At 53.5% G+C, this 26,131-nt stretch overlaps 2 protein-coding genes across 10 annotated transcripts in view; one reads left to right on the top strand and one right to left on the bottom strand.

The window, feature by feature from the left end:
• ECE2 (endothelin converting enzyme 2) overlaps positions 1,696 to 26,131 on the bottom strand; it is a 30,595-nt gene continuing 6,159 nt past the window's right edge. The window contains exons 1-19 of one of the 8 annotated variants that reach the window (XM_021069947.1): positions 16,553 to 16,587; positions 15,561 to 15,647; positions 15,078 to 15,213; positions 14,655 to 14,870; positions 14,089 to 14,213; positions 13,826 to 13,972; positions 13,612 to 13,677; positions 9,213 to 9,401; positions 8,369 to 8,511; positions 7,969 to 8,083; positions 6,515 to 6,625; positions 5,457 to 5,555; positions 5,282 to 5,359; positions 4,385 to 4,488; positions 4,099 to 4,209; positions 3,906 to 3,973; positions 3,534 to 3,724; positions 3,331 to 3,426; positions 1,722 to 2,684 (exon numbers count right to left, since the gene is read on the bottom strand). In XM_021069947.1, the coding sequence (XP_020925606.1) occupies positions 2,508 to 2,684; positions 3,331 to 3,426; positions 3,534 to 3,724; positions 3,906 to 3,973; positions 4,099 to 4,209; positions 4,385 to 4,488; positions 5,282 to 5,359; positions 5,457 to 5,555; positions 6,515 to 6,625; positions 7,969 to 8,083; positions 8,369 to 8,511; positions 9,213 to 9,401; positions 13,612 to 13,677; positions 13,826 to 13,972; positions 14,089 to 14,213; positions 14,655 to 14,870; positions 15,078 to 15,213; positions 15,561 to 15,647 (2,259 nt within the window). In that variant the 5' untranslated portion in view covers positions 16,553 to 16,587 and the 3' untranslated portion in view covers positions 1,722 to 2,507. Of the gene's footprint in view, positions 2,685 to 3,330; positions 3,427 to 3,533; positions 3,725 to 3,905; positions 3,974 to 4,098; positions 4,210 to 4,384; positions 4,489 to 5,281; positions 5,360 to 5,456; positions 5,556 to 6,514; positions 6,626 to 7,968; positions 8,084 to 8,368; positions 8,512 to 9,212; positions 9,402 to 13,611; positions 13,678 to 13,825; positions 13,973 to 14,088; positions 14,214 to 14,654; positions 14,871 to 15,077; positions 15,214 to 15,560; positions 15,648 to 15,907; positions 16,075 to 16,451; positions 16,588 to 24,735; positions 26,070 to 26,131 lie in introns of those variants that run through there. The other 7 variants (XM_005670039.3, XM_005670037.3, XM_013982252.2 and 4 more) reach the window with 7 other exon arrangements.
• CAMK2N2 (calcium/calmodulin dependent protein kinase II inhibitor 2) lies at positions 22,822 to 25,138 on the top strand. 2 transcript variants are annotated; one of them, XM_021069948.1, is made up of 3 exons: positions 22,822 to 23,218; positions 24,106 to 24,179; positions 24,409 to 25,138. In XM_021069948.1, exons 1-2 carry the CDS (start codon positions 23,050 to 23,052, stop codon positions 24,174 to 24,176), a joined length of 240 nt encoding a protein of 79 aa, XP_020925607.1. In that variant the 5' UTR covers positions 22,822 to 23,049; the 3' UTR covers positions 24,177 to 24,179; positions 24,409 to 25,138. The 2 variants fall into 2 exon arrangements, with proteins under 2 accessions (XP_020925607.1, XP_003358761.1); XM_003358713.4 differs by having other exon boundaries at positions 24,106 to 25,138.

The following is a 26,131-nucleotide window of genomic DNA, read 5'->3' as shown; positions in this document are numbered from 1 at the left end:
AGAGCAGAAACTCAAGCCATGCTTTCTCTTGGTCTTAAAGTTCCCAAGGCCACTTTGCTTCTTTCTGAGTAGCCAGCTATTTCCTTCCCTTGGTGAGCAGCACTTCCAGGTAATGTGATAGAGACCCACATACAGCTCTTTACGGGGATGGTCTGATGTTGGGACAGGATACAGTCTGTGGGACACACGCTGGAACCATCTCCCAGCAACCAAGGACCCTAGAAGCAATCACTGCCAAAGCTTCACCCTTACTCCTCCAAACTTTATAAACCCACCCCTACTTATACCTTGGGGAACACTGTGTTTTAAAGGGAATCGGGACTGGACTCTTTCCATTGTTTTGCTCTGGTTCTCATTTTACAGATAAAGAAACAGGCTCATCAAGGTTAGGGAATAGGCTCAAAATCACACAGCTATCAGAGCTTCAATTTCATTCCAGGTCCCTGACTGCAGCGAAGTGATTAGGTTTAGAGCTGTACACTGGAAACTGGAGCACTTATAAAATATGCTTCTGTGGGGATTAGACGAGCCCATGAAGGCAGAAGTGCCAACAAAAGAAGAGTCACCTGAGGGAGAAAACCACCTTATTCATTTTTGTATTACCAGTGCCTGGCATATTATCAATACACTTAAAGAAAAATAAATCGGAGTTCCCTGGTGGCTCAGTGGGTTAAAGATCCAACCAGCATTGTCACTGCTGTAGCTCTGGTTACTGCTGTGGTGTGGGTTCGATCCTTGACCTGGGAATTTCTTCATGCATGGGCACATCCAAAAAAAATTTTTTTTTAAATCTATGAGTATATAAATGAATAAATCAAGAAATGGGCCACCTAGCAGAGGTACCTGGAACACAAGAGTTTTCAATAAACACTCCTTTTCCCTCCCTTCTGGAGGGTAGCAGCTGCACCTGCAGTCTCTGTGCCTGGCACTTGGTAGACCTTAGTGAGTGTGCGTAGGTGGGATGAGTGGCTCTCAGACGTGCTAAGACCTTGACGACATGGAGAACTGCATGTCTTCTCAGCCACAAGCAGGGGCTGGTACTCTGAGCTCCAGGGAGTGAGGTGCTACCTTAGCCAGGGCTGCCCTCCACTGCAAGGTAAGGGCCACCCATCTTCCAAGCTGACCATGGCCAGATAGTTACCCAGATTCAGTGTCAGTCCCAGTGGCATGCACCAGTGGAAGGCTGTGAGCAAGCCTCCCAGCTGTAGAACAGCTAGCGATGGGGACCTGGCCACTGTCAGTGGAGGAGGTACTCCACCCAGCCAGACTCAATGTCATATCATCCCTCCATCCTGCCTCTCTTTCTCTATCTTCTTAGTGCTTCAAATTTCAGTTCCCTTTGTCTGGTGAGTGAGTAAATGATTATCTAGAAGAGAACCTTGGAGTTCCCATTGTGGTGTAGCAGAAACAAATCTGACTAGGAACCATGAGGTTGCAGGTTCAATCCCTGGCCTCACTCAGTGGGTTAAGAATCTGGCATTGCCATGAGCTGTGGTGTAGGTCACAGATGCAGCTCGGATCTGTCTTTGTTGTGGCTGTGGCATAGGCCCGCAGCTGCAGCTCAGATTTGACCCCTAGCCTGGGAACCTCCATATGCCGCGGGTGCGGCCCTAAAAAGTAAAACAAACAAACGAAAAAAGTACCTGGCATACAGTAGGTACTCAATACATACAGGTGGAATGAGTAAATGAAAACAGGACTGAAGGAAGAGACAGGCTGACTGATGTGTGTCTATTTATTGGCACAGGGTCCTACAGGGCCAAGACCACGCCCTCCCCACCCTTTTCCCTGTAAAAATAAACTCTGTCCTTCCCCTCTCCCTGCTCTCCTGCTTGGTCCAGGGATAATCATCACCCTCTAAGACTTATACCCCGAGACATAGGAACTAGCCCTCCAAATGCATACACACTTCCTGTCTGAGCCCAGGGAACCCAGGAGAGGGTAGGAAGGTTTGTAAAGGTCCTTGGGCTTCCACTAAGAGCTGAGCACAGCTGGTCTGTCAGGGAGGGCTGGAAGCAGTGGTAGGAGCAGCAGCAGGAGGAACAGGGTGTGGGGGCTGCCCCCGAGGGTGTGGTTGAAACGAGCTCCTGAAGGAGCCTCTGGGAGAAGTGTGGGAGGCACACCAGCCGGGCCCTCATGGTCAGAGTGTGACAGGTACAGCAGGCCCCATGGCTACCAAGCCCAGGGAGCTTGGGACCAGAAGAGGCGGACTCCTTCCTGTGGGAGCTGGTATCTCCCCTCCCCCGCCCAGGCCTCCTCCAGGCAGGGTGACACAGAAGAATGTCACAGTGAATGGTGGGGGCTCTGCTGGAGGCAGGGACACCCCCAAAGCAGAGGCACAATGTGGTGGTCGAGGAGGGATTAGGACTGATGTCATCTGTGGTGTAGAAGGGCTGGGCCCAGCACAGCTGGCATTTGCCTTCTCCAAACCCAGAGCAGAAGACAGAAGGCTGGGCGAGCTGCCCCAGGCCCTGGCAACAGCCAGCCATTTCTCCCCTGACCTGGGTCTACCACACCTCACACAGCTGCCCTGAGTTCATGGGGGAGCCGACGGGGCAGCCGAAGTGCCGCAGGAAGTCACGGGAGTTGGAGAGAGTGCCCAGCACGCGGAAGCGGGCAGGGCTGTGGGGATCTGTCACCAGCCCCTCGTGAGAGCTCTCAGGTGTGCGGACCGAGCACCACACCTACAGGCCAGGACAGACACAGGGACATATGGTGCGGGCATGGCCACCAACCCAGCTACAGCAGAGCCATCCCAGAGACACACAGCACCCGCCTGGCCCCTTGGCTCAGGAGGCCACAGGAGGGAACTTAGCATCTCAGCCCCAACCCCCTGCTATCCGCACCTAGGGAAGAGAACGTGCCCTTTCTCTCAGATTCCTTGAAGGCCTTTCAAAGCTGTCCTGGGCCCTGCATTGCCCAGGATGGATGTGTCGGAGGGGAAGAAGCTGCCTGCTGTAGTGCAAGGTACCTGAGGGAGGCCCTGCTGAGTCTGCCACTTACTTTATTTCTCAGTAGCCCTGGACAAGCCACTTTGTTCCAGAGCTTCCTCCTCCACAGCCACCTTGCAGGAGCATCGTGAGGATCAATCCCCCTCCCTACCCTCAGGCAGGGCTGCCCTGCCCTTCAAGGTCTGCAAAAGCATTCTCCCTCCTCAGGCCTCCTCTCATGCTTTTGTGGACACCCCTGAGGGGCTGACCACAAGGCCTTCCCAGACCACTTTCCACACTCCAGCTTCAGCCCCATTTCTTGCATGGCCCAGATCGCTAATGATACGCCCGGGAGGGAGCAGAAGAAGGGCAGACCCCTGGCCTCCCAGGAGGGCAATACCTGGGCAAATCCCACAAAGAAGAGCTGGTGGTTGGTGAGCCCCACGGCTGGCAGCTGCTGCTCCTCCCCATGCTTTTTCAGCCACGCTTTGTAAGCCTGGGGTTAGGGACAGGAGTGGCAAGACCTTTGGTCCCTGCCTGCCACCTCCACCCAGTGACCTGCCCCCAGGGCAGGCAAGCCTCAGCCACTGGAGGGGCACTCACATTGTAGGCAGCTTTAAGTCCCCCGTTGTCAGCAATGTTCTCCCCCAGCGTCTGGCGGCCGTTGAGCTTCTCCCCGTTGACCTGGTACTGGCTGTACTGCTCTTCCATGCAGGCCGTGTGATTCCGGAAGGCTGCCAGTGACTCATTCTGCCACCATGGCCGCAAGTTCCCTTCCTTGTCATACTCGCGCCCTGAGGAGAACTAACCTTTGCACCCCACCGAGACCAGAACTCAACCTTTGGGGGCACTTGTGCCCCCATGAGCCCTAGTCCACAGACCCCAAGAACCCTGGGGTCTGCTCCCAACATCCCAAGGCTTTGCAGGAGCTACTGGGAATTCTAGGCTGGAGAAGACAATGGCATGGACCTCTACCTTGGTCATCAAAGGCATGTGTCAACTCATGGCCCATCACCACGCCGATGCCACCAAAGTTCAGGGCCCTGGTAGGTGAGGAAGGCTGAGTGAGGACACGGTGGGGGGACTTCTAGATCCCATTTCCAGCCCTGCTCCCAGCTCACCCACAGGCCCAGGCCCCAGTACCCAGCCCCTCCTGCCTCAGACATACTTGGGGTGGTTGCGGGCGTAGAAGGGGGCCTGCAGGATGCCAGCAGGGAAGACGATTTCATTCTTGGTTGGAAGGTAGTAGGCATTGACTGTCTGGGGGGTCATGCTCCACCTGGGGGAGGGAAAGGCTGAGGTGGAGCCTGACGCTCCTGATTCCCAGCAGCCCTGACCTACATCCTACAAGAACCTGGGGCCTCATCTGGGATCAGTCTTGCCCTCCCCTTCCCCCACTGGAAACCTCCCCCACCTCTCCTGCTGCCCCAAGCATCTTCGGGTCCCATTCTTACTGGTCCCGGCTGGGAGGCTTGCGAAGCTGGTCAGCCATCACCTTAGCAGAGAAGTTGTACAAATTCAACATGTTCTGGAAGAAGGAATCTTCGGAGACTTCATACTATGGGAATGGTGGGAAGTAGAAAACAAGTGAAAGAACACGTTAATAGTCCCAGTTTGGCTACTAATTAGCAACTTTCTGAGCCTTAGTTTCTTCAGCTGTAAAATGGGAGTGAAATATCTAATAAATAATAATTGCCAAAATTATGTTACAGCTGCTTTTTATTTATTTATTCATTTTATTATTATCATTTTTAGGGTCGTACCCATGGCAATATGGAGGTTCCCAGGCTAGGGGGTCTAATCAGAGCTGTAGCTGCTGGCCTGCATCAGAGCCACAACAATACCAGGTCCAAGCCATGTCTGCGACCTACACCACAGCTCATGGCAACGCCGGATCCTTAACCCACTGAGCGAGGCCAGGGATCGAACCCCCAACCCTCTTTCCTAGTCGGATTTGTTTCCTCTGTGCCACGATGGAAACTCCATGTAGCTGCTTTTTAAAAAATATATTACCTCCTTTTATTCTCACAACAAACATTAAGTAGGTGCTAACAGGACCCTATTTTACAGATGAAGAGGCTGAAGCCCAGAGAGGTTATATAACTTGGCAAAAGTTACAGTTGGGTAGAAACAGAATTTGAATCAGGTTTGACTGCAAATCCCTGTTTTTGAACACTGAATTCTCCTGCTGTGGGGCTTGCAGCCTGGCACAGAGCCAGCACCTGAGTGATGCCAGATGCATGCACTTGCCTCTGAAAGGAGCTCCTCCTTCCTTCCCACTACCAAGGGCTGTGCCCCCAACCCACCCATCCCCGAGGCTGAAGTTCGGTACTGATGAGCAAGGTACTCACCCCATCATAAACATCATCCAGCTCTTTGGGTTCCAGGATGAAGTCGGGGAAACCAATCATATCATAGATGGCGTCTGCCTAGAGAGACCGGGTTAAGGGCTTCCCTCCCCAGGCCCCCCAATTGTATTCTCCATCATCACCTCTAGATGGCGCCCCAACCCTGACCACTGCTCACTTTCTCCTTGGCTGCCTGGCGGGTCTTCTCATCCATCCAAACCAACTGCCCCAAGGCCTCCTCAAAGGCAGTCCGGATTGTGCTGATCATCCCCTCTGCCTGGGAAGAAAGGGGCACAAGTCGGCCTCCCACTTGCATTAATGCATCCCTTCTCCCCATCCACCCTAGTTGCCCATCCCTGTCCTTCGTGGGGAGCATGTGGGAGTACCCAGACTCCTGAAAGAAGGCTGAGCATCTGGGGAGGACGAAAAGGAAAGATGATTTGTGAAGGTACTGGGACTGGGGTGGCTTTTTTCTAATTAATCAAAAAACTGACAGTAATTTAACTGAATTAACATAATTTAATATAGTACATTGATTTTTTTTTTCTGCTTATGAAAGGAAAGCATTAATAGCAGAAAATTTGGAAAATTGAGGAGAGTTGTAGAAGAAAACAGACCACTTAAAATCCTCTTCAGGAGTTCCCCTGGTGACACAGTGTGCTAAGGATCTGGTGTTGTCTCTGCTCCACATGGCCAAAAAAAATCCTATCCCTCAGAGATAACTTTTTAGGGCCACACCCATGGCATAAGGAAGTTCCCAGGCTCAGGGTTGAATCAGAGCTATAGCTGCTGGCCTACACCATAGCCACAGCAAGGCAGGAGCTAAGCTGTGTCTTTGACCTACACCAGAGCTCACAGGCATGCCAGATCCTTTAACCCAGGGATCGAACCCGCATCCTCATGGATATTTGCTGGGTTCACTAGCGCTGAGCACAATGGGACCTCCTATGATCAAAAAAATTTTTTTGGTCTTTTTTAAATTTTTTATTTTTTTAGGGCTGCACTCTTGGCATATGGAGGTTCCCAAGCTAGAAGCAAATCTGAGCTATAGCTGCCAGCCTACACCACAGCCACAGCGATGTGGGATCCTTAACCCACTGAGCAAGGCCAGGGATCGAACTCTCGTCCTCATGATTACTAGTTAGGTTTGTTAACCACTGGGCCATGACAAGAACTCCTGAATGATGAATTTTAACTAAAATGAGAGGTAGTGTTAGAAGGACCTTGAAGACTTACAATTTCCTTGCTCTGCCGGTCGAACGTGGCCTTCACAAATAGGGAGCCCAGAGCGAAGCCAAGGGCGTCATCCGTATTGGAGATGCAGGTCTGCCACCTTGGTGTGCAGGACTGGAAGGGGTAAAGAGCCAGGCCTCCCAGAGATGGCTCTGCCCTCCAGGCCAAGGGCCATCCCCCCTCAGCTCTGCACAGAGGAGGCCTGGGTTTGGGGTGCCACTCTCCCTAGGACTCCAGGGAAAATGAAGGGCAACATGGCAAAGAGTGCTGACCCCAGCAGCCAAACCTCAGGAGGAACATGTGTGCTGCCCCTCTATTCTCAGCATGCTCCTCCTCTGATGTTTTTCTGAGGCCCACTGGGGTCCAGATGTGTCTTTTCTCAGTTCCACATCTCAGACTTACATCCAGTCAGTCCCTTGTGCCAGAAACCTGGGAATCACCAGCTTCTTCCTTCTCCCTACCCTCACATTCAGTCTATCACAGGATTCTACTAACTTTGCTTCTTCATCATCTCCTCCGCCCACCCCATTGCCACCTCCCTGCCCTATAACACTATCATCTCTTGCCTGGAGACTGCAGGGGCCTCCTAACTAGACACTCAGACTCCATTCTCATCCCCCACCCCCCGGTCACTCCCCTGCATCCATCTTCCATTTAGATACAGAAAGATGATCTAATACACAGATCTAACCAGGTTACTTCTCTGCTTAACATCATCCCAGGTTCTCCATCCCTGAAGGAATTTTTAGGTGTGGCATTCAGGTCCCTCTATGGATTGCCCCAGGCCCACCTCATCATCCTCTTGGGTGCCCTGTCCTCAGACTCCTGCCAGAACACTTGCAAAACCACCATGCTGGCCACTGGGAATCTGCACACCCTGTTCCTTTGCTCTGGAATGCCCTTCTCCCTGGCTTTCTTGATGAACTCATTCTTCAAAGGTCACCTCTTCGGAGAAGTCTTTCCTAGTGCTCCCCATACCCCAGGTAAAATGTGCTGTCCCCACCTCTGTCCTACAGCACAAAGAAAGTCTTTCACTCAGTGTGAGCACTTATTACTCCTAAATATAATGTTTGTTTACATGTCCCCTTCCCCCACTTAACAAGACATCTTGAAACTAAGAACTGCACTTCCGGATTTTCTTCTTCACTCTCATTATCAAAGCTGCCAGCCCACACATATCATGCACTGGGTAGGTGGCTTCACTTCAGTCCCCAAAACAACCCCACAAGAAATTCCTGTTTTACATGCCAGCACATGGAGAGTCAGAGAGGCCAGAGGATATGCTCAAGGTCCCAAAGGTCAAGAAATGGAGGAGATGAGACTAGAACCCAAGTCAGCTTTATTCCTTATCCTGTGCCTCTATACTACACCCCAAGGAAAATGGAGCCTGACACACAGTGGGTGTGAAACTTCGGCCTGACTGGATTGGAAGGTGGGAGCAGAATCAGAAAGCCCACCTTCTTGGTGCCATAGAGGGTCTCTAGCAGCTTCTCTTGTGCAGATTCAAAGCGGTGGTCCAGGCTTGAAGTTGTCTTCTGTACTAGGTTCCAGATCAGGTAATTGTTCAGGACACTGGCATGCAGGTGGCCAGAATACAAGGAAAAGGCAAGTGAGGAACCATTTCCATCCCAAACCAGCTCCACCAATGTAGACAGCAGGGGAGTGCTGAGAGGCATGTGTGGGAGCTGTCCCAGAGTGCCTTTCGCTCACCCTAGGACCACACACCTGTCTGCAGAAGTCAGGTTGGAGCAAGGTGTAGAAACAGAGACAACAAGTGAGCCCCCTGAAGCCCCAGCCTGGGGGAATAGCCTGCACAGAGCCCTGAGCCCCACCTCCGACACCTTGGGCTCCCCCTACCTTGACTCTGTGCGGTTGATGAGCTCTGACACCTGCTGAAGATAATCCGTCCCATACACCACCACGGGCTCCGAATCACCCAGCTCCAGGGGTGACAGCAAGAAGGACAGGAACTCCAGCCAGTCTATGGAGGGCGCCAGGGCCTGCGAACAAAAAAAAATCTCAAGCCTCCCTGCTTGCTTGGCTTCCAACAGACCCCTCCCCCATTGATAAGCTGGAGCTGGGAGCCCTTTCCATTGCCATGGCAACAGCCACTAGCTGGCTGGTAGCCCCTTCCTACAATAAACCCGTTTTCAGGCCTAAATGCTCCTTAATCTGGGAACCCAATCACTTATTACACAAGGAAAACCACCATGTGTGGTAGCTAGGGTGCAGATATTCACATATTTCCCAAACAGTTGATAAATTCCCCAGACACCACCCAGGGTCCCTACATACCTGGCCTCTCCTTCAGAACCCCCCTTACCCAACTTCTCCATAATCCAACGACTAAGAGGTTGATGCCTGGCACAGTAAGGGCCCTCCAGGAGATGCTTCCATTTCTCTTCTGATTGTTTTGCAGACAGCTGGTATAAGTTGTCATAGGTTTTTAACATAATCCCTCTATGCATCCCTAGGCCACATGAAAGGGACCAAGGGATGGCCCCATGGAAGGTGCTCTAAAATGGACACTGCTTTTCCTTCCAGGATAGCAACTGTGAAGCTAAGAAGCTCAGAAAAAGCAAGGAAATGAGGAGAGGACTGGCCGCCTCAGGTAGAGGGCATGAAGGGAAGCTGGGTGGCCTGTGCCAGCTGGGGGTGGGGGTCGGCCCCTCCCAGCTGTCTCTAGTCCCGCCTGCCCCACCTGCAGCTCCGCGATGCTCATCTTGTGATAGATCTTCTCCTCGTCCCGCCGCTGGTCCTGGGGCACTGTGATGTTGGCCAGCTGTATCTCCAGCTCCAGAACCTGCTGCATCTGTTCCCGTGTGGAGGCTGGCTGTCCGCCCAGCAGCATCCCCAGCTCCTCCATGTAGTCAAGGTAGGCGGTAAGCACCTGTCACGACCCCGAGTCATCCTCAGCGCCCAGCAACAAGTCCTGCCCAAGGTTGAGAGGACTGTTCTGGTCGCTACCTCTGCTCACCATCTCTTCTGCGGACCCTCCTCATAGAAGCCTCATTTCTGTCATACTGCTTATCACCATCTGCTAGGATCTTGTTTTTTTATTTGTGTATTTGTTCATCATCTGTTTCCCTAAGGAGAAGGTACGTTCTGGAGAGCACAAGTTACAGTGGCTTATTCACCACTGTGTCCCAAGCCTAGCACAGAATAGGAGACCTGGAGTTCCTGTTGTGGCTCAGTGGTTAACGAATCCAACTAGGAACCATGAGGTTGCGGGTTCAATCCCTGCTCTTGCTCAGTGGGTTAAGGATGCAGCGTTGCCGTGGCTGTGGTATAGGTTGTAGACATGGCTTGGATCCCGCGTTGCTGTGGCTCTGGTGTAGGCTGGTGGCTATAGCTCCGATTCGACCCCTAGCCTGGGAACCTCCATGTGCCATGGTAGCGGCCCAAGAAATGGTAAAAAAAAAAAAAAAAAAAAAAAGAATAGGAGCCCTGTAAATGTTCATTCAGTGGATGGAACTGCTTTCTATACCACTCTGTCTTCTCCTTTCCGAAATCCCTACTGCTTTTCCCAGCCCATCAGTGACCATGTGCCTTCACAGAATAGCTGAGTGGACCCCATGGGGAGTTTGGTCCACAGTGGCTTCGATTTCCTTCTCTCTCTCATCCAGCCAGGCCTCAAACTTGCTGCCCTGCCCCCACCTCCCAAAGGGGGAGAAAAAACGCAGAAAAGAAATATTTGGTAACCACATGTATACACATGTATCAAATTCTCTGCTGGGGCTTTACATAAAATGTGCTTTCCCCTCCTCACCACAACTCCATAAAGCAGATGTCAGTTCCATTTTACAGATGAGGAGACAAGCTTGGCAACCTTACAGGACTTGACTCATACCACAGAGTCAAGCAGATGGCAGAGCCAAAATGCGGCCCAGGCCTGCTAACTCCAGAGCCACGGCCCCAGCACTACCTGGGCCCAGAACAAACTCATGCACTTGAGCTGCATGGGGGCAGGAGCTGTTTGTTCGGTCCTCCATCGTGGTCTCAGACTCTGGCACAGCACTTGGCACATATCAGGACCTCAATAAATATCTATTGACCGATGGAAGAAAACCTGTGAACAGACCCTCAGTTCTGCTTGGTACCAGCTTCCTGTGGTTCTCCTTCCGGGGACCACTCTCACTTTCACCCTGAAACCCAACTCTGGGCTCCTTCCATTCTACTGAGAAGTTTTAGATTCCTTAATATCCACTCTCTGCACTTCAAATTTTCTCCTTTTTTCCACCTCCCCTCTTCCTTGCTTCTGATGTCACAGGAAGGAGGTATGAGTACCAGTTCAAGTCATCCCAGCTTTTAAGGGGGTGGCTGGTTCAACCAGGGACCTTGCCCCACTCCCAACTCACTTATGCCTTTTTCCCTATCTCCTTACCGTCAGCTTAAGACTTACTTTTGAGACTTTCCTGAACCCTGCTTTACTCCTCAGGCTTTTACCCCACCTGAACCTTTTGCACTGCAGCTTCCCCTAGATGCCGACACAGGAGACTTCCTGCCCAAGACAACCAGCGACACATGAGAGCCGAACTGAGGTTTCTCCTGCCCTTTCCAAAGGACAGAGCATTGGTTCTCTCCTGAATTCTCAAAATTTTCTCCACCCCTCCTGACTCAGGGGATCTTAAAACCCCACATTCTGCTCACTCCACTCCCCACTTTTGAGTTTCTACATGTTCAGAAGGACCTGGCCCACTCTCCCTTCCCACTCCCCTCTCTCATCCATCAGTAAGTCACACCCTGTCCCACCTCAAAGCCTTTGCAGAAGCTGTTCCCTTTGCCCAGGACCCTCTCCCTTCCCCGCAGCCTACCCGCACCCTAGAGCCAGGCTGGCTTCCTGTGGCCACACTCTTGGAAGGCCACGCTTCTCCTCCATGACAGTCCCAGCAACTGTACACAGGATAGCTGTGCACTGGGCCATTTCATGCCTTCTCCCCACTGAGTGGCAGTGTCTTGTCACCACATCCTAGAGGATGGCTGAGGGATGCTCTCTAAGTGTCCAGAGGCGAAAGGGAGAAGGACAAACCCCCCTTCTGGTGTGGTTATTCTGCTTCATAGAAGTCTCTCTTCTTCCCTCTGCTTTTGAAACACAAAGATCTCCCTCTCTCTCTTTTCTTTTCTTTTTTTTTTTTTTTTTTGTCTTTGTTGCTATTTCTTGGGCCGCTCCCGTGGCATATGGAGGTTCCCAGGCTAGGGGTCGAATCGGAGCTGCAGCCACCGGCCTACGCCAGAGCCACAGCAACGCGGGATCTGAGCCGCGTCTGCAACCTACACCACTGAGCAAGGGCAGGGACCGAACCCGCAACCTCATGGTTCCTAGTCGGATTCATTAACCACTGTGCCACGACGGGAACTCCCCTCTCTCTCTTTTCTAGTCTTGCCCTTTCTCTCACTTCTCCTAAGCCTCAATCTAGGCTTTTAAGGGGATGCCCCTCGAGACTTCAGCTCCCTCCAGGCCCGGGCTCTCTCCAAGACTCCTCCCAGCTTTCACAACTGCCCGCTGACCTCTCCACAGATGTGGCGCCCGGGTCCCTCACACTCGCATGTCTGAAATGAGCGGCTCCCACTCCCTGAGTGTCTGTCACGTGTAGAAGCATGAACTTGGATCCTCCCCCTGCCCCCAAGCACTGTAGCAGGTAGACGCTATGATCTCCACTTTGCAGATGAAGAAACAGCCTCAGAGAGCTTAATCACCTTGCAGTAAGCCACAGAGCTGGGACTAAAATCAAGGTCTGACTCTAAAGTCTGCCTTTGTCGGGAGTTCCCATGGTGGCTCAGCGGAAATGAATCTGACTAGCATCCATGAGGACACAGGTTCGATCCCTGGCCTTGCTCAGTGCGTTAAGCATCCAGTATTGCCGTGAGCTGTTGTGTAGGTCACAGACGCAACTCGGATCCGGCGTGGCTATGGCTGTGGCTGTGGCCAGTACACAGCTCCAATTCAACCCCTGGCCTGGGAGCCTCCATATGCCGTGGGTGCAGCCCTAAAAAGACAAAAAAATAAAATAAAAATAAAGTCTGCCTTTGTCCTGTGATATCACATTGCCTCTTCTTCCCCAATGTTCTCTAGGCTGGTTCTCCCCACAGGCACCCTGGATTCCCTGAGGCCCCCTCCATTGCACCATCATTCAGGGGCACCACCTCAACTCTCTTTACTTCTACCTCCCTCTGCTCCTCTCTTTGAATATCCAGTTGTTGACAGTTCCTGATTCGGACTTGATTATGTCTCTTGCATCCTCCTCCTCCTGACCTCCCCCCCGCCCCCGCCACTTTCCCCATTTGGGTCCTTACAGACTCAGAGACTAGAGTACCACAGACCCTCTTAACTGACCTCCAGGCTCCCTCTGTTGCATCTTTTTTTCACGCACAGCCAAATGGGCTTCCCAAAGCACTGCTCACTGGGGCACTCCCTCCCTGCTCTGCAATGCAATGGCTCTCTGAGACCTACACAATACATGCAGTGCGGCATTGCGGGTCCCCTCCATTACTAGTCCCTACCCACCTTTCCACCCTCTCATCTGCTTTGAGCTCTACATTTTGCCAAACTGGACCCCTTCCTATGGTCCAAACATTCCTCAGCTTTTCCTTCTTCAACATTCTTGTTTAAACTGAGCATGCCCTCACCCAGTCCTAGATATTCTACAGGGCCTGGCTCAAATTTTCCTACCTCCTTAGGAAAACTTCTCTGGTGGCCTGGGTCTCTCCTAAGTCCTAGAGGCCCTCTTCTGAAGCTTGTTCTCAGTTATGTAGGTCCATGAACCCATCTACACTGAAGGCTTCCTAAGACAGTGGCTCTGAAAGATATATCTCACAGTAGGTCCCTATAAAATGTTTTCTTAGAAGAATAAGAGAGAACAAGGAAGGAAAGAAGAGAAGAGGAAGGGAGGAAGGAAAGGGAAGGGAAGGGAAGAATTCAGGGAGGGGAGAATGAAGAGAGAAAGAAAAAGGAAGGATAGTCAGAAGGCAGGGTAGTTGGCTCACTAGGTGAAGGGACAGGCTCACCTTCCCCTCTCTGACCCTAGGCAAAGAGGAAAGTAATCAGGGACCAGCCCAGCTCAACAGGGAGGTTGGGTGGATATTCTGAGGATGCTCCTTACTTTCTCATTGGCAGTCCTGTTTAGGTAGTAATCTCGAGAGGGTAGAAAGAGCCCAGACTGGTCCACCTGCAATAGCAAGGTAAGGAGTGAGCCCTTCCCCCAAAACTTGGACTCGTGCAGGAAGGACTACCCCATCCAGCCCATCCCAGGGGAGGGGAGTCTGGTCTCAGCAAACAGTCCATAAGTCCCTCTACACCCTTCCCCAGACTGGTACCTGGATAACATTGCTGTTGGAACTCTTAGAGTCAGCACTGATGTAGACAGTGAAGAAGGGGGTGGCCCTGTAGGTTCCTGCTACTGCCTTCAGCACCTCCATGAAGTTGTCCTGGTCCCAGGGCCCCGTAATGTTCCAACCGCTGATCTGAGTAGAGACGACAGTGGCATCTCTGGCACAAGGGCCTCCAGTGCCTTCTGGGACCCCATCCTCTCCCAGGGTCTGACCCTCTCCCCTGCTCACAGCCCACCTGGGGACCCTACTTTGTCAATGAGGTCACGCAGCGGCTGGGCTCCCAGCTCCTCAATGCGCTCCACCTGTAGGCAGGAGAGGTAGAAGCGCTGTGTCTTCCGCTCAGCTTCACTGCTGGAGTTGAAGGTGGTGTTTTCTGTGGGGTAGAACACAGGTCTGAGCGGCAACTATGCTAACTATTGAGAGGGGGCCAGACCTTTGGACCACCTCCTTGCCTTCTCAAGGGGCGGTCCTAACGTAGATCCAGTCTTCATCTGTGACAGCAAAGCAGAGTTTCCCCTCCCCTGTCCAGGGAGACCCTCAAAGATCTCCAAGCACAACAGACTCCGTGGTGCCTACCACACCTCAGCAGTGCTCCAGAGCCCAGACAGGAGTCCCTTCGCTATCCTCAGAGGTCTGCTCCCTCAACCCATCTACCCTCAGGATGCTCTCTGCATCCCCTACCCCAGGAGTGTCAGCAGTCATCCATTTATTCCTTCATTCATGCATATTTATTGAGCACTTCCTAAGTGCCAAAGGCCTGTGCTGGGCACTAGGCATGTACTTGGCGCCACACCTCCCCAGCAGGCCCACTCACCAAGCAGGTGCTTCAGAATGGCCTGGTTCTGGTCCCAGAGACTGTTGAAGGTGTTCCAGCGAGAACGCCCATCAGGCAGAGGATTTCTCTGAATCCAGCCTCCACAGGAGAACTGGTAAAAGTCCTCACAGGGGCTCACCCCACGGTCTAGGGACTCCAGGATTTTTCCAGCCACTCGAATGCAGGCCTCTGTGAGGCAAGTGCTGTGAGATGGGTCTGTGGCAGGGGACATGGGGTATGGGGGGGTGTCAGTCAGTCTGGGAGAGGCAAAGGCTTTGGGAGGGCCATGGCAACAGGAAGGTTGGGAGGAGAGAGGACAACTGGGGGGAGGCTGGCCTCAACCAGAGAGAATCTTAGCAGCCCCTTCAGCCTCCAGAGCCCCCACTGCCCCTCTCACCTGGTGACAGGGCTGGGCCCACCTACCTCGGTGGTACTGGACTCCCAGGGCCACGAAGCAGCCCAGAAGCAGTGCAGCCAGCAGTAGAGAGACACCAGCCAAGACCAGCTCCAGCTGGGTGTGTGAGCCCAGGAGGTGTCTTGTCCTTTTCCGGAATCCCACCTGGGAAACACAGGAGGACCTAGAGCTAGCAAACTGCAGGTGGGTGATCCAATCATGGAAGTCCTCCCAGAGGGTGAAGGCGCAGGCAGTTTCCAGAGCCATGAAGCAAAAACGCTAATGGGGTTCACTTGGGGCACAGGGGCAATGAGGCAGGCTGAGTTGAGCCCTTAGCCTGTTTTGTGCAACGTCATGGCTTAGAATCGCCTCACCATGGTCCCAGCGCAGAGGCCAGAGATGGAGCGGAGGTGGGGGCAGGTGACCCTCCGGGGCAACCCAGAGCTCCAGGGTGTGCCAGGCATCATGCCAGGGCGGGGGCCTGCTGAGAAAGGGAGGACCCCCTTGCCCACCTCCACGGCGTCCGGGGAGGCCCCGCCCTCTACGGGGGTCTCGAGTGCGTCTTCATCCCGCAGCGTGGCGCGTTTGTACTCCACCATCTGCCAGACAGTCGGGGCGCCAACCCAGGTCAGGCAGAGAGGGCTGCGTGCCCCCGGCCCTGCCCCAGCGCCCCTCGCCTCGCTGCAGTGCGGGCCCCTTCCCTCTGGCCGGCCGGGCTCTCTGGCCTGGGTCCCTCCGACCCTCTGCCCGTCAAGTTCGTCGCCTCTTCTCCGCGAGCCGGAGCCCTTGCCCGACGCCGCCTGCCCCTCTGCCTCCCCCTCACCGGTCTTCTCCCCGGGAGCCCGGGGCCCCCACTCACGTTGCCGCCGCCCAGCTCCTGCAGCGCAAGGCTCATGGTGGAGTCAGGGCCCGCGGCACCTTAGGGCTCCCAACGGCTGGCCCTCGCCCAGGCCGCGGCCTCAGCCCCCGGCCCGGCCCGGCCGCCGCCACCGCCGCCGCCGCCGCCGCCAGCCATCGCAGCTGCACTGGAGCCCCTGGCTCGGCTCCGCCGCCCCCGCCCTCCTGCGCCCCCCTCCCCCCGCGGCGCCGCGCCTGGGGTGGGGGGACGTGGGGAGGGGGAGGAGCGCTCCTGCCGCGCCCGGCCATCCGCCCGGCGGCGCCCAGACCTCGCTCTGGTGCCCGAGGCCTGCCCCGCAGAGCTGCGCCCAGCCTGCTGCCCCAGCCTTAGCGAGCCGACCTCCAGAAACGCGGGAGACTCCCTTTCCGCTTCAGGGTCGGCACCCCATCCAGCAACACCCTCCCGCAAGCCATCGTAATTTACATTTCTTTGACCCAGGCCCAAACCCTGCTATTTCTTGGCCCAATTCCCTAAATTGCAGGCCCTCCCCATCCCCCTTAAACACCTTTGAGAAATTATGCTCTCTTGGGGAACATCATGCCCCAGCTGTCCGCACAGCCCCTTTTCAGCCAGCATATACAGAGCAGCTCGCAGGAGGTGACTCACATTCAGGGTGCTGGCACGGTATCTACACAGGGAGATTGTAGACCCAAAGTACACAGGCAGGCACTCAGCCCCACACACGGTCCACACACGCGTGCGCACGCGCGCACACACACACACACACTCACAGAATGCACACACTGCTTGCTCACGCACAGTGTATACAGCCCTAGGCACCCAGAGCCAACATATGTACACACATATACAATAAACACGTGACACACACACAGTGCTCGGACAGCATGCACACACAGTTGACACTCTGACTCCACCCTTACATGTTGCTTCAACACTTCACTTTTACTCTCCAAGATAATTGTTGTCATCAGATCATCTCACAAAGGGAGGGTTACAGATGGTGACAAATCGGCAGGGAAAAAAACAGCTATGCACAGATATTTAAAGAAAAGACATGCTAACACTTCTAACTTGAGGAAAGCAAAGCACTTTATTTGGGTGGTTTACAAAAAAAAAAAAAAAAAAAAAAAAAAGCCAAGCAATATTTAACTGAAAGGCAGTAGTGTGGCATCTATGCATCTGCCATCTGCCTTCCATATTGTCATTCCTTAATCAGGCCTGGTGGCTTTGCAGTCTGCTTTACTAAAGAGTGCCTAGTGGTTTTTTTTTTCCCCCCATGATTTTTTTTTAAAAGTGCCTCATCCTCCTCCCTCCTCTCTTTTGCAAGAGTATATGGCTTTGACCTGAGAAGACTTGGAGTGTTAACAAATCCATCCCCTATTTCTTGACTCTCTCCTCAGTTCTGAAACATCTTGCTGCAGGTGGTTCTAACATGGAATGCTCTTGTGGCTGAGAAAGGGTAGATGATGAATGGATCAGCCTGAGAAATGCTGGATTGCTTTCTTTTGGCATCTTCCACCCCAAAATTGCATGTTCTCAAAGAGGAGACAGTGTCATGGTTAGGATGAAAGATTCTGGATTCAGACCCAATTTCCTCACTTGTAAAATGGAAATGAGAGCAGTACCTATTTCAAAGGATGGCTGTGAGAATTACATGAAACAATACTTGTAAAATGCTTAGAACAATGTCTGATGCATAATAGGTACTCCAGCTGCTATTATTATTGTTGCTGTTATTATTAAAATCCTACAGGTAGGAGTTCCCGTCGTGGCGCAGTGGTTAACGAATCTGACTAGGAACCATGAGGTTGCGGGTTTGGTCCCTGCCCTTGCTCAGTGGGTTAACAATCCGGCGTTGCCGTGAGCTGTGGTGTAGGTTGCAGACGCGGCTCGGATCCCGCGTTGCTGTGGCTCTGGCGTAGGCCAGTGGCTACAGCTCCGATTAGACCCCTAGCCTGGGAACATATGCCGCGGGAGCGGCCCAAGAAATAGCAACAACAGCAGCAACAACAACAAAAGACAAAAAAAAAAAAAAAATCCTACAGGTAGAAGTGAGAATTATGTGGCTGGAGGAAGCCTGTTCTGTTTCCCAGAGGGTAGAGCAGGCACATGGTTTCAAGGATTCCCTGAGCAAAGAACTGTCACATCCAGCTGCACTGTAGTCTGCAGTGGCATGGCCTTGGGGTAACCAGAGAGAACAAGTCTCTGGAGTTGTTCATGTTCACTCTGATGATGTGCCATCGCATCACTCACTTCTTTCCCCTCTCCCCGCAAGCCTGGATAAAGGGAAACATGGCAGCAGGGTCAGTTCTGCCATGTGGGAAATTCCACGTTAGTATAAGCAACGCTACTTTATAAGGACTTCCTGGCCACAGGCTCATCAGAAGTAGTCCTGTTGGAGTTCTCTCGTGGTACAGTGGGTTAAGGATCTGGTGTTATTGAAGTGGCTTGGGTTACTGCTGTGGCACAGATTCAGCCCCTGGCTTGGGAACTTCCATAGGCCGTGGGCACGCTCAAAAAAAGAAAGAAAGAATCCCATCTCATTGCTACTGCAATGCCATGCTGGAAGTAGCAAGCTTGTATAGTACTTTACCATATGCCAGCCACTGTTCCAGGTGCTTTACATCGATGTACTCATTTATCCTTAAGGCACTTATGAAGCCATTTTACAGATGAGGAAAGTGAGGCATAGAGAGGCACACAGCTAGTAAGCAGTAGAGCTGGGATTCAAATCCAGACAATCTGACTCCTTTCTGGAGATCGGTCTGGCAATATGAATCAAAAGGAAAATACACTACCTCCCAACATTAATTGCTAGTCTTCTGCCACATCTTCTAGGGAAGAGAAAGCACATAGTTTTCTTTTCTCTTCCCCCCCTCCCCCGCTGTTTAAGGCTGCACCCATGGCATATGGAGGTTCCCAGGCTAGGGGTCAAATTGGAGCTGCAGCTGCCTGCATAAACCGCAGCCACAACAATGCCAGATCTGAGCCCCGTCTGCGACCTACACCACAGCTCATTGCAAAGCCGAATCCTTAACCCACTGAGTGAGGCCAGGGATAGAATCTGCAACCTCATGGTTCCCAGTCAGATTTATTTCCGCTGCTCCATGACAGGAACTCCGAAGCACTCAATTTTCAAGCAAGACAGATCTGGACTCAAATCTGGGCTCAGTTCTTTATCATTAAGCAATTTGAAAGCTTTGACCTTTCCCTTTTCTTCATCTGTAAAACTGGAATGATCATTCCTATCTCAGAGATTTGCTGGAAGGATGAAATGCAGCATGTAACAAAGAAGCTGGTCCCTACTATTACAGTGTTCCCCAGCTTCACTAGGATTGGCCTAAATGGACATTTCCTTTCCATGCCTCTTTCATGACCCAATTCATTTATTAGGTTCACAACTATTCCTCACTAGAGGTTAACTACACTATGTATAAGAGGCTTGGAGGTTGCTCTATTCCATAATTCTATTTTCTTTCCTTTGTGTTTATAACCTTTGATTCTGTTTTAGTTTCTCATTCTATTATTTTCTCTCTTTTTTCTGCTCTTCTTTTTCTATTAGAGTAATTTTTTATCTCCTTTTATTTTTCTCTAAATTGATTGTGAATTGAGAGGGAAAGGAAAAATGTCTTATATGTTAATCTCCAAGAACACTATAGTCATGAAGATAAAAACAAACAATAATGCCCAGTGTTGACAAAGATAGGGAATGTGGGCACTTTCATACACTACTGGTGGCTTATAAACTGATAGTCTTTTTGGCAATATGAATCAAAAGGTGTGTACGTGTACATATATATATGTATGTCAATTTATGTATGTGTATGTATGAATTTTTTAATGGCCACACCTGCAGCATATAGAAGTTACCAGACCAGAGATTGAATCCAAGTCCCAGCTTCAGCAATGCTAGATCCTTTAACCCACTGTGCTGGGCTGGAGATCAAACCCGCACCTCTGAAGTGACCCAAATGAATTCTCACTTCATGGGCAGGGATGTAGAACTTCAGAATTTTGGAGTTCCTGTTGTGGCACAGCAGAAACGAATCCAACTAGGAACCATGAAGTTATGGGTTCCATCCCTGGTCTTGCTCAGGGGGTTAAGGATCCGGCATTGCCGTCAGCTGTGGTGTAGGTTGCAGACGAGGCTTGGATCTGGCATTGCTGTGGCTGTGGCGTAGGCTGGCAGCTGTAGCTCCGATTGGACCTCTAGCCTGGAAACCTCCATATGCCGTGGGTGTGGCCCTAAATTGAAAAAAAAAATTTTTTTTAAATAGAGGATCACAATCTAAAAAACTTCCTCCAAGGAATTCCCCTCGTGCCTGAGAGGGTTAGGAACCCAACTAGTATCCATGAGTATTCGAATTTGATCCCTGGCCTCGCTCAGTGGGTTAAGAATCTGGTGTTACCACAAGCTGAGGCATAGGTTGAAGATGTGGCTTGGATCCAGTGTTGCTGTGGCTGTGGTGCTGGCCTCAGCTGCAGCTCAGATTCAACCCCTACCTAGCCTGGGAATTTACATATGCCACAGGTGTAGCCCTAAAAATGGAAAAAATTAAAAATTAAAAAAAAAATAAAAAATTTCCTCAAAATTTCACAACATAGTTGAAGCTTATACTGTATCTTTGCAATTTTGCAGTTGTGTCTTTTGCTTTAATCATGGATCCAGCATGCATCTTAAATCTATTTAAGAAGGAGCTAAGCAAATGAACTCCAGGTTAAATTGTTGTCCCTCCAGTCTCCCTCAATCTGGGAGGAGAAAAAAGAACTGTATCAATCACCCACCCAGTGCTCTCATCTTGGCAAGAAGCCTGATGGTCCCTTTAGTACTTTTGGTCAGGGGCAGCTCATTACCTCCTGAAACAACTCACTTCACCTTAGGACATGTTCATCTACAAAGTTGTCTTTAACATAGGCTCTGTCACCTCTAGTCTTCACACTAGAATATGGAGGCTCAGAGAGGTTCCATGAGAAAAGACTAGAAGAATTTTATATATGATTTTATGTGATTTTCTGTATTTTCCTAAAATGTTAAGTACAAATGAAATAATTTTTTGGCTGTGCCCTCGGAAGTTATGGGCCTAAGGATGGAACCTATGTGACAGGCAACACAAGCCACATCAGTGACAACAGCAGATCCTTAACCGGCTGAGCCACAAGGGAACTCAAAAATTAACTAATTTTTTAAACTATAACTGTGGGGCCATCAGTTCAAGGTCACACAGGAAATGGCAGAGCCCGGATTGGAACCCATTGGTAGACAGCCTCCCATGGCGGTGAAATTTTCTGGCCTCTCTCCTAGTGACCCTGAGTTCCACCTTCTCTTGTCTTTCCAGGTCTGGAGGTTCCTCTCACTCCAGCTGGCCCTCCACCTCCAACTTTTGTGCTTATCCCAGAGACTAGGGCACAGCCCAGGAGGGTTTGATAGGGATAGGCCTATTCTGTGATCTTGAGTGAGGGTTGTACAGAGGCATCCTCTGTCACTCCTTATTCTGGCCTTCAGTGCCACTGCATTTGCCTTTGTGTCCCTGGGACTAACACTTGGAGCAGTGTTGTTGAAGGGAGACCCAGCACCAGGAACCTCACTAGCTCTGTGATTTAGAAGGAAGGAGGAAGATTGCTTTGGGGACGATTAAGAACCGGCCACTGAAATCCAGATGATGATTACCCTTATCATTGCTGTCATCACTGGCGTCGAATATGAGACATCCCCTTCCCTCAAGGCCAGAGATTGCGCCAGAGCCCCTGCGCGCTAGCTAGCAGGTGACGAAGCCGCCGACGGCCAGCAGGGGCTGGAGGCTGGGGGCGGAAGACAAGAGTATGTTACGGTCGGTGTGGCAAGAACTTTCACGTGATCCCTTGCACCCAGGGCGGGGGCATCCTCTATCCCTCCTGCTCCGGACACACACTGGCGAGCGCCGCGTCTTCAGGCGCTCCGGGTTTCCCCTAGTCACCTGAAGCCAGGGTGCCCCCCGCGACGCAGTCATTCATTCCTCCTACAACGCAGGCGCTGGTCCGGCCTCGGGGCTTGGGGAAACCGCAGCGCGCGGCGGGCGCTTTGAGCCCGAGTTTCCGCGTCAATCTCGGTCTCTCCTAGGAAGGGTCTGCGTAACTGGCCCGACGCGCTCTCACCAGGGCAGATCTCCACCCCCAGCCCTGTTGCTAGCGCCGAAATTCGGGCTCAAAGCGCCCGACGCGCCCTACAATTCTCCCAGCCTCTGAAGTCCCTATGTGCCACCATGGAACACAGAAACCAAGCATGGAGGCAGATACAGAAGGGCAGAGACACTTAAGAGACAGACGTAGACAAAGACCATGACACAAAGCAATATTGGGCACCGACCGAGACGGAGATACAGACACACAGAGATAGCCTGACATAAAATAGACACGCAGAAACACAGACTCTAGATGAACAGTTTAAGACCCGAAAAGCAACCCCATACAAGCGCGCGCCAACAGCGGGGACACCACCCATTGGCCTGAGCGATTCCCGCGTCCTGCGGGTTCCCACACACTCCTCCCGGTACCCGACCCTTCCCTTGCCGAGCTTCCGGTGTCCCCCACCCCCTTCCCGAATGCTGGCCCTCCTCTAGCTTTGGTGTCCCCGACCCGCCCCTCGGGAACAGGATTCTCTCCCGCCTCCCTCAGTCCCGCCTCTCCCTGCCAGATCCTGCACCCGTTGGCTAGTACTATTCGCCTAGCCACCACTCCCGCCACTGTGCAGTACCCTCTCATTTTCGCTCCTTTGCCTCCGCAGAGAACTGGGCACGCTCCTGTCCGCACCACCCGCCCCCCGCCTCCCTCCCTCCCCTGGCCGGTGTCCGCCCCATCTCCACTGCGCCCCGCCCGCCGCGCTCTGCCGCAGTCGGGCGCTCATCGTCATTCCGCTCTCGCCGCCGCCGCCACCCCCGCCCCCAGCGCACCACCCCCGCCCGGTCCCCGCCGCCGCCACCGCCGCCGCCGCCTGCCCAGCGGCCGGGGAGGCGGAGGTGCGGGGGAGGAGGCCCCGCTTGGCTCCGCAGCCCCGGATGCTGCATGACTTCATCCTTCCGCCGGCTCCCCTGCTGAGCTAGGGCCGGTCCGGCAGCTAGCCCGCCGCCCGTGCCCCGCTGCAGTCCCGCGCCCACCCCGCGCCCGCCATGTCCGAGATCCTGCCCTACAGTGAGGACAAGATGGGCCGCTTCGGTGCCGACCCCGAGGGCTCTGACCTCTCCTTCAGTTGCCGCCTGCAGGACACCAACTCCTTCTTCGCGGGCAACCAAGCCAAGCGACCCCCCAAGCTGGGCCAGATCGGCCGAGCCAAGAGAGGTACGCGGCCAGGGCCCGGATCGCCGCTTGACCCAGAAACCCTCCGCCGGGCGCCCCCCGGCTGCCGTTCCCCGCCAGGCGCCCGCAGCTCTTGCCGCAGACCAGCGCAGCCAGCCGCTCGCCGGCCGGGGTTTAAGGGGAGGGTCCCTGCTGCAGTGTTGTGTCCCGCTCTTCCCCTCTCTTGGGAACGCAGTGCCCCGGATTCGATGCTCGCCACCTCTGGAAGTAGAGCCTTGGCACCCAGGCGAGGGGGAGGGGCCGGCCGGGGCATTCGGGGCTGCCCGAAGTGGGAACATGGGGCGACGGGCTGCTTCTTCAGGATCAAACGCTGAATCGGTGTATGCTACGGAAGAACCTTTGGGTGGGGAGAGATGTCCGATTGGAGAGTGGGCGAGGGGCTGGGAGTTCGATTATCCTGATTGTTTGCATGCGGAATGGGTTCTGTTGGTGCCAGGATCGGAAAAGGGGTTCGAGCCGCAAGAGGGTTAGGTTGGGGAGAGGGTTGGAGTAGATGGAGAGTCTGTTTGAGGAGGAGGTTCTGTTGAAATGAGGGTGGAAGAGAGGGATTCCATGAGCAAAAGCTTTCCGATTAGCTCGGATGGAGAAGAGCTCAGGCGGCGGGAGGGTTTGGACTGGGAAGATGAACAGCGGGACCCTTTGGAAGAGGGGCGTTCCTCCACAAGAAGAGGGGGGGGGGTCTCTGGGAGCTGAGGTCAGCAGTGGGTTGAGTCGGCAGGAGAGTTGGAATGGGGAAGGCACTGTAGCGGAGGGGTCTGCGGGGCGTCGCTGGGCCAGGAGCAGTAGCTGAGCAGGGCGCGAGGACCCGGGGCCCATTCTCGCCGCCGCCCCTCGAGGCCGCGCGGCTGACGCGCTTTCTCCCTGCGCAGTGGTGATCGAGGATGACCGGATAGACGACGTGCTGAAGGGGATGGGGGAGAAGCCGCCGTCCGGAGTGTAGACGCGCCGGCTCAGGCGGCGGGCTCCGGGCCCAGCCCCGCAGCGGCCAGGAGCGCAGGCCGGCGATGCGGCTGCGGGCGCCCCCCGCCCCGGCCCAGGCGCCCGCGGGCGGGGGCTGCAGGGCCGCGCCGTCTCCGGGTCACAGTCGCTGCCGCCGCCGCCAGGCACTCCGGAGCTGTCCGCTTCAGCACCACGGCGGCGGCGGTAGGGGCGGCGCGGACCTGCCCGGAGCCCGCCGCCGCTTTCATGCACTTTAGAACCTCGGGCCGCAGCCCCTCCCCGCACACCGGAACGGACACAAAGACCCGCGGCCCTCAGCCCCCGGTCCGCCCCCTCCCGCACGGCTCCCCTGACCCGTCCCCATCCCAGCAGGTCTGGTCTGCAGACCTGCTGCCAGCCGGTGTCGGACCTCGCGCGCGGCCACCAACGTTTGGCTGCGTATTTGCATGAGCTTCCTATCCACCTGAGCCCAGCCCTCCAGGCCGCTTCTCACCCCCACCCTTGTCTGGCGTGACCCCAGCCTCAGCCTCTTTCTAAGGGACTTCCTCAGCACATTTGTATTTTTATATCCGACTCTTTGTTTACTGATTCCCCTCATGGTTCGTACCCTCCCCCCACAGTCTCGGCCACGCTCCTCTGCGCCTGGCAGATAGGATGGGTGTTGAGGCTGGGATGGGACAAGCCCCCAACATGGTAACCAACCACAGAGCCAGTCTGCCCATGCCTGACCCCAGGAGGCTCTCCGGCAGACCCCTTCCCTCAAGGTATCACCTTCCAAGGGCCCAGGTCTGATTTTACCTTGGACCCCTGTATTCTGCCCCTGGGAACCCAACTGGGGCTGCTCTGCATCTTTGGATGACACCTGTGGCCCTGGAGATGTTCTCAACCCAGGGGTGTCCTTTGTAAATGTTCCTCCATCCTCACTGTACCAGGAGTGTGTGAATAAACACAGACCTCCCTGTGTGTGTGTGTGTGTGTGGTGTAGCTGCTGCTTTGGTTTGCCAGGAGCCAGGCCCAAATGGCTCTGATTCCTTCTGGGATGGGGAGCAGATGCTTGGGAATCTCAGGTGCATGTTACTGGCAGAGAAAGGCTGTCAAGTAAACAAAGCAGGCCAGCCTGGCCTAGGAACATCATTACAGGGCGGCCTCCTTGGGTAAATAATACAACCCAAGCAGGATAAGTCACCAGAGTTGAGGCTGCAGCGGGGTTTAGAAGCATAAAGCAATCGAGATTCAAAATCTGCAGCCTCCTGTGGATAAATCCAGGTTGGATGGGACTCAGTAAAAGGCCCCAGGGAGGCAAGTCTCCAAGCATGGCTGGCATGCAGAGGGGTTGTGCTGAGCCTTGCCCCTGAGGATGAACACTGGTTATTTGGTATGGTGGGGAGAAAGTTGGGGAACCCATGAGTGATCCAAGGAAGTCAGAAATCTGGGATTTGGGTCTAGTGTGGCCTGGCCTGTAATTTTTTTCATGTGAGGTTACTTCCGTCAGCTCTATCTTAGGCATGAGGCCCCTGGGATGTGAGTACCTTGGACCCAACCCTAAGCCCTGAGTTAGGAATTCCGAATAGTTGAGTCCAAGGCATAAAGGCAGGAAGGACTGGCCTCACAGCTGAATGGCACTAAGGAATTCCTCATGATCTGAGTCTGAGAGGAAGCAGGGTGGAGTGGGAGGTCTAGGGGGTGAAAGGATCTGGGCTCCAAGAGCCAGCTGGGCCACACTGAGCTCTCCACCCTTATGCATGAGGTAGAAATGGAAATGGAAGCCACTGCCATAGGTTGCATGCCTCAAGGACCAGCCATAACGAGTTTGGGCATAGTGTCTTGCCCGGAAGTGAGGGGCAGCAGAGGTCATTGAGATGAACCGGCCCCCAGGGACCAGCACTCGGCTCACCTGCAAAGCAGATAGAGAAGCCATTGGTGAGAAGCCCACCTCCAGGTTCTCAAAGGTCAGTA

The sequence above is a fragment of the Sus scrofa genome, chromosome 13, assembly GCF_000003025.6.
Source record: "Sus scrofa isolate TJ Tabasco breed Duroc chromosome 13, Sscrofa11.1, whole genome shotgun sequence".
NCBI classification, from domain to species: domain Eukaryota; kingdom Metazoa; phylum Chordata; class Mammalia; order Artiodactyla; family Suidae; genus Sus; species Sus scrofa.
This window is presented reverse-complemented; position numbering and strand designations above follow the sequence as displayed.